This window comes from Schistocerca cancellata, chromosome 10 (assembly GCF_023864275.1).
Source record: "Schistocerca cancellata isolate TAMUIC-IGC-003103 chromosome 10, iqSchCanc2.1, whole genome shotgun sequence".
In the NCBI taxonomy this organism is placed as follows: Eukaryota; Metazoa; Arthropoda; class Insecta; order Orthoptera; family Acrididae; genus Schistocerca; species Schistocerca cancellata.
The window spans coordinates 159,397,250-159,410,053 of record NC_064635.1 but is presented as its reverse complement, the minus strand read 5'-3'; the positions used below and the strand labels follow the sequence as shown (position 1 = coordinate 159,410,053).

At 43.0% G+C, this 12,804-nt stretch overlaps 1 protein-coding gene across 1 annotated transcript in view; it reads right to left on the bottom strand.

Moving 5' to 3' along the window:
* LOC126106432 (esterase FE4-like) overlaps nt 1–12,804 on the bottom strand; it is a 201,960-nt gene that overhangs the window by 88,444 nt on the left and 100,712 nt on the right. Inside the window, exon 5 of the mRNA XM_049912712.1 lies at nt 674–873. Within this exon, the coding sequence (XP_049768669.1) occupies nt 674–873 (200 nt within the window). The remainder of the gene's footprint in view (nt 1–673; nt 874–12,804) is intronic.

Below are 12,804 nucleotides of genomic sequence, written 5' to 3'. Positions count from 1 at the left end.
AGATTTTTTTAAGGGGGTAGGGCTCGAAAACGGCCGACTGCGAGCAGGAGAGGCACCCAATGACATCCTAATTTCCCCTGGCTCCCATTACAAAATATACGCGTTTGAATTCAACAGCGCGAACGACAGTTATGTGCGATAGAAGAATGCTTTGTCAAGAGGCGTGGCACTGCACTTTGGCTCAATTAAGACCGAATAACATGCCCCACATTTCCTCGAACTTGTATGTTTTATATATCAAACACTTCAGAAAGATATGCATTACGAAGTCAACATATTTTTGAAAAATCTTTTTTTTTCAAAATTTTGATGTCCTGTCTCAAACACTCGACGTGGGAGAGGGTCGCCACTATCTAGTTTTTGCTCCAATTCGGAGATATCTTTGCTCCGGATACGGGTGTTGGTGTTGGTTGACTTACGTCTGGACCGAGCGAGGTGGCGCAGTGGTTAGACACTGGACTCGCATTCGGGAGGACGGCGGTTCAATCCCGCGTCCGGCCATCCTGATTTAGGTTTTCCGTGATTTTCCTAAATCGCTCTAGGCAAATGCCGGGATGGTTCCTTTCAAAGGGCACGGCCGACTTCCTTCCCCGTCCTTCCCTAATCCGATGAGACCGATGACCTCGCTGTCTGGTCTCCTTCCCCGAACCAACCAACCAACCAACCAACTTACGTCTGGAGTGCGGCCGGACATGGTGTTCTCGACGAGCACCTGCGCCGGCTGCTTCCTCAGGAAGTCCACCAGCTGCTGGGAGTCGTCCGTCTCCAGTCCCAGGTGGGCACCCAGTGCGAAGGATCGGTCCCGCATGCGGTCGGAGCACACGCCGTCCCCCACAGCCACACCACTGTGTGCGATGGCTCTGTGGAACAGGCCTGCAAGAGTCGTAACACAACATTACAACGTTCCTCGATAAATGGTGAAAAGTAGAAATTTACCGCTCTTAAACACTGATAAAACTTAGAGCTCAACAAGTATTGTTCAGACGTGGAAAGAGCGGGCTAAGCCTTACAGATTACAATGATGGACCTATCTGCTGCTTACGATCTACATCTACATCTACATCCATACTCTGCAAGACACCTGACGGTCTGTGGCGGAGGGTACCTTGAGTACCTTTATCGGTTCTCCCTTCTATTCCAGTCTCGTATTGTTCGTGGAAAGAAAGATTGTCCGTTTGCCTCTGTCTGGGCTCTAATCTCTCTGATTTTATCCTCATGGTCTCTTCGCGAGATATACGTAGGAGGGTGCAATATACTGCTTGATTCCTCGGTGAAGGTATGTTTTCGAAACTTCAACAAAAGCCCGTAACGAGCTACTGAGCGTCTCTCCTGCAGAGTCTTCCACTGGAGTTTATCTATCATCTCCGTAACGCTTTCGCGATTACTAAATGATCCTGTAACGAAGCGCGCTGCTCTCCATTGGATCTTCTCTATCTATTCTATCAACCATATCTGGTACGGATCCTACACCGGTGAGCAGTATTCAAGCAGTGGGCGAACAAGTGTACTGTAACCTACTTCCTTTGTTTTGGGATTGCATTTCCTTAGGATTCTTCCAATGAATCTCAGTCTGGCATCTGCTTTACCGACGATTAATTTTATATTGTCATTCGATTTTAAATCACTCCTAATGCCTACTCCCAGGTAATTTATGGAATTGCTTCCAGTTGCTGACCTGCTATATTGTAGCTAAATGATAAAGGATCTTTCTTTCTATGTATTCGCAGCACATTACACTTGTCTACATTGAGATTCAATTGCAATTCCCTGCACCATGCGTCAATTCGTTGCAGATCCTCTTGCATTTCAGTCATTTCGGTACAATTTTTCATCGTTACAAGCTCTCGATATACCACAGCATCATCCGCAAAAAGCCTCAGTGAACTTCCTATGTCACCGACAAGGTCATTTAAGCATATTGTGAATAGCAAGTCCTACGACACTCCACTACGGCACACCTGAAGTCACTCTTACTGCGGAAGATTTTACTCCATTGAGAATGACATGTTATCTAGGAATTCTTCAATCCAATCACACAATTGGTCTGATAGTCCATATGCTCTTACTTTGTTCATTAAACGACTGTGGGGAACTGTATCAAACGCCTTGCGGAAGTCAAGAAACACAGCATCTACCTGGGAACCCGTGTCTATGGCCCTCTGAGTCACGATAAATCACAGATTTCCTCTGGACAAGCTGTACAGAAAATTCAAAGATTATAATTTCCTTCAAGTTACTCAGTCAGCTGCTAAGCTGATAAGGAAAACAGTAGATGGAGAAGTCAACATAATGGACATCCTCATGTAACTGTACAGGGATCAATCTTAGTCGATTGTACACAGATGACCAACCAATTTTCAGTAACATGAAGCATTTCCATTATGTACGAGGTGCGACAATAAGGTAATGAGACTGTTGTGAAAAAAAATGTTGCTTACCGCTTTAGTCAAGTTTAGTGTCGTCTCCTTCAAAGTAGTTCCCTTCTGATTGCACACACTTTTTTCCAGCGCTTCTGCCAGCGATTGTGACATTTCTGGAACTCATCGTCTGTAATATCCTCCACGACCCTCGTCACAGCTTTTTGGACATCATGTGTTGTTTGAAAATGGTGTCCCTTGACCGTCGTTTTGACTCTTGGAAATAGAAAAAAGTCGCACAGAGCGAAATCTGGTGAATAAGGTGGCTGTGGTAGTACTGAAATTTGTTTTGAAGTTAAAAATTGCTGTACTGACAGAACAGTATGGGATAGCGCATTATCGTGATGCAGAAAAAATGGTTCATATGGCTCTGAGCACTATGGGGCTTAACATCTAAGGTCATCAGTCCCCTACAACTTAGAACTAATTAAACCTAACTAACCTAAGGACGTTACACACATCCATACCCGAGGCAGGATTCGAACCTGCGACCGTAGCGGTCGCGCGGTTCCAGACTGAACCGCCTAGAACTGCTCGACCACACCGGCCGGAAATTATCACCAATGTTGGCACAGAAACGAAGAACTCTTTTACGAAGTCTTTCTAAAATTTCTTTGTAGTAATATTGGTTATCTGTTTGTTCTGGACGCACCCACTCTTTATGATCAGTTCCCTTGGAATCAAAGAAGCGCACAAGCATACATTTCAGGTTTGACTTTGACATGAGAGCTTTTTTTTGGTCTGGGTGATCTCTTATAGCACCATTGCAAACTTTGGCGTTTTCTCTCTGGGTCATACTGAAAAAACCAACTTTCATCACCAGTGCTAACACGGCTCAACAATTCTGGATTGATTTCCGTTTGCTCTGACAGATCGGCTGCCACATTTTTCGTGTTTCTCGCTGTTGTGGTTGAACTTTTTGGGGATCATTTTTGCACAAATCTTTTCCATACCAAGATCTTCAGTTGTTACTAGACGAAACGTTTCTCGATTGATGTTCAGTTCTTCTGCAATCATTTTCACGGATAATCTTCGATCAGATCGTACGAGTTCACGCACCCTAGCTGACATCCGTCCGTGAGGTTGATGGTCGTCTGCTGCGGTCTTCATCTTCAACATTCGTTCTGCCTTCACTAAACTTTTTATCCCAACGAAAAACTTGAGCTCTTGACATAACCTCCTCTCCAAACGCTTTCTGAAGCTTACCGTAAGTTGTCGTCACGTTTTCATCCAATTCAACGCAAAAAGAAATGGCATACCATTGCGCAATATTATGCGGTTCCATTTCCTTTGACGAGAGACACAAACACGTGTTAACTTATTACAGGACAACTCACAACTGGGCAGTCACATTGATGTGCCGCTTGGACTAGAAACAGCTTATAGACCAAGGTCAAAGGTATTGTGCCTACGCAAGCCTGCAGGGTTGCCACATCTTGCAAAGAAAATCAGTCTCATTACTTTTTTGTCGCACCTCTTAGATGATTTTGCTTCTGCTGCAGAGGACACGAATGGCAGCATACGAGGTCGAATCAGCAGACTGACGGAGAAATGTGCAGTCAGGGTGCGCGGGCTAACCACAAGACAGCTCTTGCCGTCATACGAAATTTTGCACCCCAGACCGTAACTCCAGATATAGGTCCAGTGTGTCTAGCACACAGACACGTTGGTTTCACGCCCTCGGCTACCCTTCCTCTAGCCAACACACCGTCATCACTGGCACTGGGACAGAACCAGCTTTGATCGGAAACAGACCTCCATCCTGCTCTTCAATGAGCCCTCACTTCACAGCTCTGAAGGTGCAAATAGCGTTGGTCTGGGGTCGGTGGAATGCACGCTACAGCGTGTCTGGTTCGGAGCTGTCCTTGAAGCAAGCGATTTGTAACAGTTCCTTGTGTCACGGTGGAGCCAACTGCTGCTCAGATTGCTGCTGCAGATAGTAATGGTCGCCTAGTCGTAGATATTGCTAATTGCTATAATCGCACTATTTCACTCGCATTTACGGAGCTTGTTAGCACTTGATGTTAGGTTGGCACCATGAAAATGCATTGTGTTGTGGTAATCGCTGCTACTTGCTGGATCGCTGCTGTGTCTCGATGCTGATTCTGGCTCTAAATCTGGTTGTCTAGGGTTAAAAACATGGGGTCCCGTGTTTTTTATATGCTTTTGATGATAAAGAACGAGCAAAACCAACAAATATGTAAACTTCAAATATTTATTACTCTGGTGGCCATCTTAATTCCATTGTCCACCAAAGACCATGACACAACACAAAGTAGTACTTCCTTTACATGTTCTTTGCATTGTTTATCCACCTCAAACAATAACACACAAACACACTTTACCAAAGTGACATTCCGACTGCCTCTCGACCCTTCTTGCTGCTTGTATTTATAACATTGTCAAAGAACTACAAAAAAGAGATATAGTTTATAAGTCACATGTACATCTGTTATCATAATTTGTGCAGAAAAGTTATTAATTTGCATCGAGTGACATAATTTAACATGTTATTAAAATGACAGACAGATTTGTTGACTTGTCAGAATAATTCTTTGTTACAAAAAGGAAGTTTTTTAGAAGTTTGTCAATTGACTTCTCTAATTTGCATAAATAAGTAAATAACATGAATTATTAAGAATTACATTGGTTTTCGTCTAAAATAGGATTGATTACATGAATACTGAGTGAAACCGCTCCTAGTGAACAAATAGCTTTCACTGGGTGATTTTTATTTAAGGAGATCCAAAATACCTAAGTTGGCCACTATTTTTCGTACTTCATATTAATTATTTAAGATGGACTTAGTGTTTTTACATGATGACATTTGCTGTATCAGTGATCAAGTGATATTAACTTTTGTGTGGGTCAGTTATTCAGTATCATTTAATGGGTTGACTGTTTATAGAGACATGTTATGCAATCATTATTAACATACACAATAACTTTTCTATAATCATAAATACTCGTTAAACTGGTTGAATTTGGAGGGTATCGCATTCTTCGGTACAGTAAAGCCTTTAATATGTTCCGTTACAAGATCTACATCTACATCTACATGAATACTCTGCAAATCACATTTAAATACCTGCTAGAGGGTTTATCGAACCACCTTCACAATTCTCTATTACTCCAATCTCGTATAGCACGCGGAAAGAACGAGCACCTATATCTTTCCGTACGAGCTCTGATTTCCATTATTTTATCGTGGTGATCGTTCCTCCCTATGTAGTTAGGTGTCAACAAAATATTTTCACATTCCGAGGAGAAAGTTGGTGATTGGAATTTAGTGATAAGATTCCGTCGCACGGAAAGACGCCTTTGTTTTGATGATGTTCAGCCGAAATCCTGTATCATTTTAGTGACACTTTCACATATTTCGCGATAATACAAAACGTGCGGTCCTTCTTTGAACTTTTTCGATGTAAAACTTTGAACATAGCTGCTACGGTTCAGTGACCGTGTCAGAGTTATATTGTAACAAATAAGCCCTCGCTCACAAATATTAAGTCAAAATTGACCTGGTTTCGACGCTACTATGAGCGTCGTCTTCAGAATTAGACTAACTGTACTAAAACATTAGGTATATAGTACATTAATAAAATTAAAGTTTGTACTGACTCAAAAGATGCAGTACTTACAAGTCACATATTAAAAAAAAATCTAAGCCGGAAAGGTGACGTCATGAACACTTGTGAGATGGCGAGCCGCTAAGGGCTGCTCGTACTGTGAACAAGGGTTGCAACAAGACTCAGTCTTGATCAATTCCCTTGGAATCAAAGAAGCACACAAGCATGCATTTCACTTTTGACTTTGACATGCGAGCTTTTTGTAGTCTGTGTGATCCCTGCAAAATACTAACACGAATTCTTTACAGACGAATGGAAAAGCTAGTAGAAGCCGACCTCGGGGAAGATCAGTTTGGATTCCGTAGAAATACTGGAACACGTGAGGCAATACTGACCCTACGACTTATCTTAGATGAAAGATTAAGGAAACCCACGTTCCTAGCATTTGTAGACTTAGAGAAAGCTTTTGACAATGTTGACTGGAATACTCTCTTTCAAATTCTAAAGGTGGCAGGGGTAAAATACAGGGAGCGAAAGGCTATTTACAACTTGTATAGAAACCAGATGGCAGTTATAAGAGTCGAGGGGCATGAAAGAGAAGCAGTGGTTGGGAAGGGAGTGAGACAGGGTTGTAGCCTCTCCCCGATGCTATTCAATCTGTATATTGAGCAAGCAGTAAAGGAAACAAAAGAAAAATTCGGAGTAGGTATTAAAATCCATGGAGAAGAAATAAAAACGTTGAGGTTCGCCGATGACATTGTAATTCTGTCAGAGACAGCAAAGGATTTGGAAGAGCAGTTGAACGGAATGGATAGTGTCTTGAAGGGAGGATATAAGATGAACATCAACAAAAGCAAAACGAGGATAATGGAATGTAGTCGAATTAAGTCGGGTGATGTTGAGGGTATTAGATTAGGAAATGAGACACTTAAAGTAGTAAAGGAGTTTTGCTATTTGGGGAGCAAAATAACTGATGATGGTCGAAGTAGAGAGGATATAAAATGTAGACTGGCAATGGCAAGGAAAGCGTTTCTGAAGAAGAGAAATTTGTTAACATCGAGTATAGATTTAAGTGTCAGGAAGTCGTTTCTGAAAGTATTTGTATGGAGTGTAGCCATGTATGGAAGTGAAAGATGGATGATAAATAGTTTGGACAGGAAGAGAATAGAAGCTTTCGAAATGTGGTGCTACAGAAGAATGCTGAAGATTAGATGGGTAGATCGCATAACTAATGTGGAAGTATTGAATAGGATTGGGGAGAAGAGAAGTTTGTGGCACAACTTGACCAGAAGAAGGGATCGGTTGGTAGGACATGTTTTGAGGCATCAAGGGATCATCAATTTAGTATTGGAGGGCAGCGTGGAGGGTAAAAATCGTAGGGGGAGACCAAGAGATGAATACACTAAGCAGATTCAGAAAGATGTAGGTTGCAGTAGGTACTGGGAGATGAAGAGGCTTGCACAGGATAGAGTAGCATGGAGAGCTGCATCAAACCAGTCTCAGGACTGAAGACCACAACAACAACAACAACAACAACAACGTGATCCCTTTGAGCACCATTGCGAACTATGGCGATCATACTGAAAAAACCAACTTTCATCACCAGCGATAACACGGCTCAACAATTCTGGATTGATTTCCGTTTGCTCTGACAGATCGGCTGCCACCTTTTACGTGTTTCTCGCTGTTGTGGTGTGATATTTTTGGCGACCATTTTTGCACAGATCTTTCTCATACCAAGATCTACAGTTATTATTAGAAGAACCGTTTCTCGATTGATGTTCAGTTTTTCTGCAATCATTTTCACGGATAATCTTCGATTAGATCGTACACTCCCTAGCCGACATTCGTCCGTGAGGTTGATGGTCGTCCACTGACTGTCGAGAGCAGGGTCTTGTGTAGCTTTTAATAAGGCACATCATCTATAGCTTGTGAAGTGTCTTTTTAGTACATTTGCACGATGCATAGCTTCAAAATTCGGTATAGAATAAATTTAAAATTTCGTAGTATGCAACGTAGGTGCAACAGTGAAGATATTACCTTATAAATGAGGCATTGGGGTGTCGTAAGCAGCATCCAATATACAAAACAAAAACTTATAGATACTACTTTTAAGAACGTGGTATAGGCTTGACTATTGGAAAGATGTAATCGCCAAATGGCAAATACCGAAGTTTCACGTCTTTACTTGAGCCAGAACGGCATCTCTAATATGAGTATCGGATTTTTTACCTGAACTCTAATCCCACCTCTGAAAATACGCGAAATTTGCTACGCAGAGACGGCTATCCTCGCAGCTGACGACATTTCCACGGCAACCAAGGTCGTTCCACGCCGTTTTGCCGCGCGGTACCCCTAATGGGAAGTGGGCCTTAGTGGCACCGGTAGTGGTTAATTTCGCTGACGACCAACTTCCGCCGAAGCCGGCCGATCCTTTGAAATCAGTACGCCACTGAGTGCAGTGACACTGTAGCCGATCTCATTGCTCGAATGTACAGACTTCGGACGACAATCGGTGAAATTCAAATCAGTTTGTTTTCTGTGGTCAAATGTTCTCACAAATGGGTTGTGAGAAACTATTGTTTAATCCAAGAAAGAATGAGTTTGTGGCATCCTGAGGATAAAAATATCATAATCAGGATAGAGTTCGGACTCTGTCTACTGAAATCGTAGGTTTGTTGGTAACAACAAGTAGGCAAGATCTCATTGTAAACTTCAGGTGTGAATTATAACGCCGGCCGGTGTGGCCGTGCGATTCTAAGCGCGTCAGTTTGGAACCGCGTGTCCGCTACGGTCGCAGGTTCGAATCCTGCCTCGGGCATGGATGTGTGTGATGTCCTTAGGTTAGTTAGGTTGAAGTAGTTCTAAGTTCTAGGGGACTGATGACCTCAGTAGTTAAGTCCCATAGTGCTCAGAGCCATTTGAACCATTTTGAATTATAACCTCAAAAAATAATTTTTTCAAATGAGAAGGATGGCCTCTCTTATGCTTAAAGTTATTGCAGTGGATCTTTTGTGTGTTGTGGTAGGTGGACGTTAGCTGTCTACAAATTATTGTTGCGCGATCAGATCGTCTACAGTGTGACCGCGCTCATAGTGGCGTACTGATTTGAAAGGATGAGCCGGCTTCGGCTGATGTTGGTCGTCGGCAGAGTTCACCGACGTCGGTGCCACTACGACCACAGCCTGAAGCCTAGTTTACACGACGACACTCGGTTGCGCCACTCGTTTCGTGGAATGAGTTGCACGCAAGAGGTTTCATATATGACGGTAGACACTTCAGTTTTGTCCTTTCGTGAGTCCCTGAGTCGTGTCTGAAATGAAACTTTTGGGAGCTGCATGTCGCATGAGTTGTGATGGAGTTAAAGCTTGTTGCGTGGAATCGCTGCATAAGAAAAAAGAAAAGAGAAACGTGTTTCGATTCGTGACTGGATGAAGAAAAGGCATCAGCTCGGTTGCTCGGCATCCTTGCTGCAATAATTTATTGGAAGATCCAAGAAGTTCTTTTAATTATCTTAGAATGTCACCAGAACTGTAATTACATATCATATTGTGTGCATTACATTCGAGAACACTCGGCATGCTATAAGATACAGTTTTAGTTGGTGATGACGCTTTTTCATTAACACCAATAATTATTAACATTAACAGTGATAATTATTAACATTAGCAACAATAATTATTCGAAGGAGGCCACATGAAGAAGAAAATGGTTTGCAAACTACTATCTTCAAGACAGATCTGTACAGTGGCAATATTTCATAATTCTGACATATGTGAATGGGGAGCAGTGCAGCGACGTTTTAAATAGATGAATATTGAATAAAGAATGCAGCTTCTTGAATCTGTATAGCCTTTCCTCCTATCAACAATATTGCTTAACAAAGAGTGGGCCAACTCGAACGATCGGATTTTAGCCTTGCAGATGAGAGCATTGCCACAGTTAGAATGACACTTGCTTGTATTTTTCTTAATTCAGTTGTATATGTGCTCATAACTCAATAAATTTTGCTCTGCAGCTCATATACTGTCTGCCCATCTATGTTATGATCATACATGACGGTCTCAGCGGCAGCAATATGTTGCTTATTTTTGTAATCAGCATAACTGAAATCCCACTAACACCTATGCAAAGCATAGGTATCCAAAAAGCGAACATTATTCTCCATTCCCTACTTCATATTTCAGTTTGTCTACACTCTACGAACACACATTACCTCAAAACTTATGCAACTAGTGTCGCCGAAGTTGAAACAAGCCGAAAGTGTTTAGTTTCACCGACGAGTCGTGTAAACGCTCGGAGCGCATACGCAGTGGCCGGCAGTGCAGTTGCCTGCAACCTAGTGTCGTCGTGTAAACTAGGCTTAAGGCCCATTTCCCACTAGGGCGCGGCAGGGCCTCCGTTGCCACAGAAACGCCGTCAACTGCGCGGCACAACTGGCTCTGAGTCGCGGTTTGCCCACGTCGAACCGCTGCCGCTGCCGCGTGCCGCGCTGCAGGTCCGCGCTGCTAGTCAGCCAATCACAGAACGCGCTGAACGTGGCGTCAGGTATAAAACCCCCGGCTATACGAACTTTCGCCGAAGCGCTGGAGCCTATGTGGAGGCATTTATGAAATACTTATCATCCGATTACAAGGAAACTGTTTCGTGAAAAAATTTTATTCTTCAGCATCTTACAGCCTGGTATCTTCGCTCGATAAAGGACTGAATTTCTTTTCGATATTCATCATGATTACTTGCTGTATCGCTTTTAAGTAAACCACTACAAGAAATTTTATCGAGCTTCCAGAAGTAAAAACGCATTGAGTAGAGTTTGCGTGTAATATATTTTAGATAATACATTACTGCGTGTTAAATTTAGCCATCATATCGAAATTGTTTTCAAGTTCAGAGCAGAATGATAGCTATCACCGTTCTCGAGATGTTGGATGATATATGGGTGGAGGGGCTGTGCGGGTCGCTTGCGATGCGTCCGATACTCCACCCTGTGTGTCGTAAATCAAGTGGCTGTATTGGCACCAAATTTCGTAAACGGTTTAAGATATCAAAACGTGGTTTTTTCGCAAATGATAGCTCGTAAGGAATCACGATTTTGTTGCACGGTAAGTGTGCAAAATCTAATCAGCTATCGAGATGTGGAAGTAACTATAGTTTTCACTGTGGATCAATGAACTATTTTAAAATGGCCATTTAATAGCACGTGAAATGAGAATTACATCGTCTGTTATGCCAGGTCATATTCGCCTTCCTTCCCCCACACAGCTCCTGTATGACCTCATCCCCTTCCCCTACCTCCTCCTTTTCCTCCAACATCCCTGCATCCTTCACACTGTCCACAGGCCTGATCCCCCCACCCCCTGGTTTCCTACTTCCTCTCCACCCCCCGCCCATTGCCGCCCCTCAATCGCTGTATGCCTCCCTCTCTCCACCTCTACACCCTCCATCTCCTTCATCAGGGCAATTTCCAGCGCCTCCCCCTCCCGGATGATGATCTTCGCTGTGACATCTACCCTTCCTTCCAACTATAACCTGGCCTTGACTCCACCCCCCCTCCCCAGGGCTTTTTCCTCTCCCCTCCTTCTCCCAGAGCGGATTTTCCTCTTCCCCCCCCCTGAGACCCTGCACCCCATCCTCGCCTCTCCCCCCCCCCACGTCCCTCCCTCCCTGGACCTCTTCGGTGCGCCCCCCACCTATCTCACCCCTCTCTTTCTCTCCCTCCCTTCTTCCCTTCTCCCTAATCTTCTTGTGCCTAGCAGATCCTGTTGTTTTTAAATGTCTTCTATTGTTTGTTCTATGTCTTTCGGTTGAAAAGCAGTGCATAAGCTGCTGCCAGCCCGCCCCGATGGGGAATTGAAATACAATAAAGAAAAAAAAAGAGAGAATTACAGTGACATGGAACACATTAATATTTTAAATATTCTATATAGGCCTACAAAAGTTAACCCCTCCACAAAACATTTAAACAAGAACTCGAATCAGCTGAACAAGAAAATTTTCAACCTCTCTCTGACAACTATTACATTCACATTCAACTTTCTTCAACTCGGCCTGACTGACTACACTCTCTCTCTCTCTCTCTCTCTCTCTCTCACACACACACACATACACACACAAACACACAGATATAATGGAAAGAGAACAGAAATAAACACACTTTAGTTTTCAGCATATATTTCGTTAAGTTGGTAGCATGTACACAAACAAACCAAAGAAGAAGAGACATAAACTGAAGACACAGTAGCTACGACTTTAAATCAGTGTTTGGTAAAATACCTGCAGCTAGTGACAGAAGAATAATAGTGTTCCACACCAATTAGCTGAAAGAACAAGAAAATTGTGAAGGCGAATGTTCGTAACATTAAAGTGAGTTTATGTCTCGTAAGTGAAGTTATAGTGCAACTTCCATCCTGCGACCAGATGAGAGGACACGCAGATGCTACACAAAAACTCAATTAACTACAAGAAGTTACTAGTACACGTAAAAAAATAAGAGGTGAACTGTTTTATAATCTACAACTATTGAAAATATTTGCGGTGGAAATGCCTTAAAGTAAAAGGCGAAACACATCTGGAACAAATAAAAGCCGGCCTCTGTGGCCGAGCGGTTCTAGGCGCTTCAGTCTGGAACCACGTAGCCGCTACGGTCGCAGGGTCGAATCCTGCCTCGGGCATGGATGTGTGTGCTGTCCTTAGGTTAGTTAGGTTTAAGTAGTTCTAAGTTCTAGGGGACTGATGACCTCAGATGTTAAGTCCCATAGTGCTTAGAGCCATTTGAACCATTTTTTTGAACAAATGAAATACATCACAGCAAGAAAAAG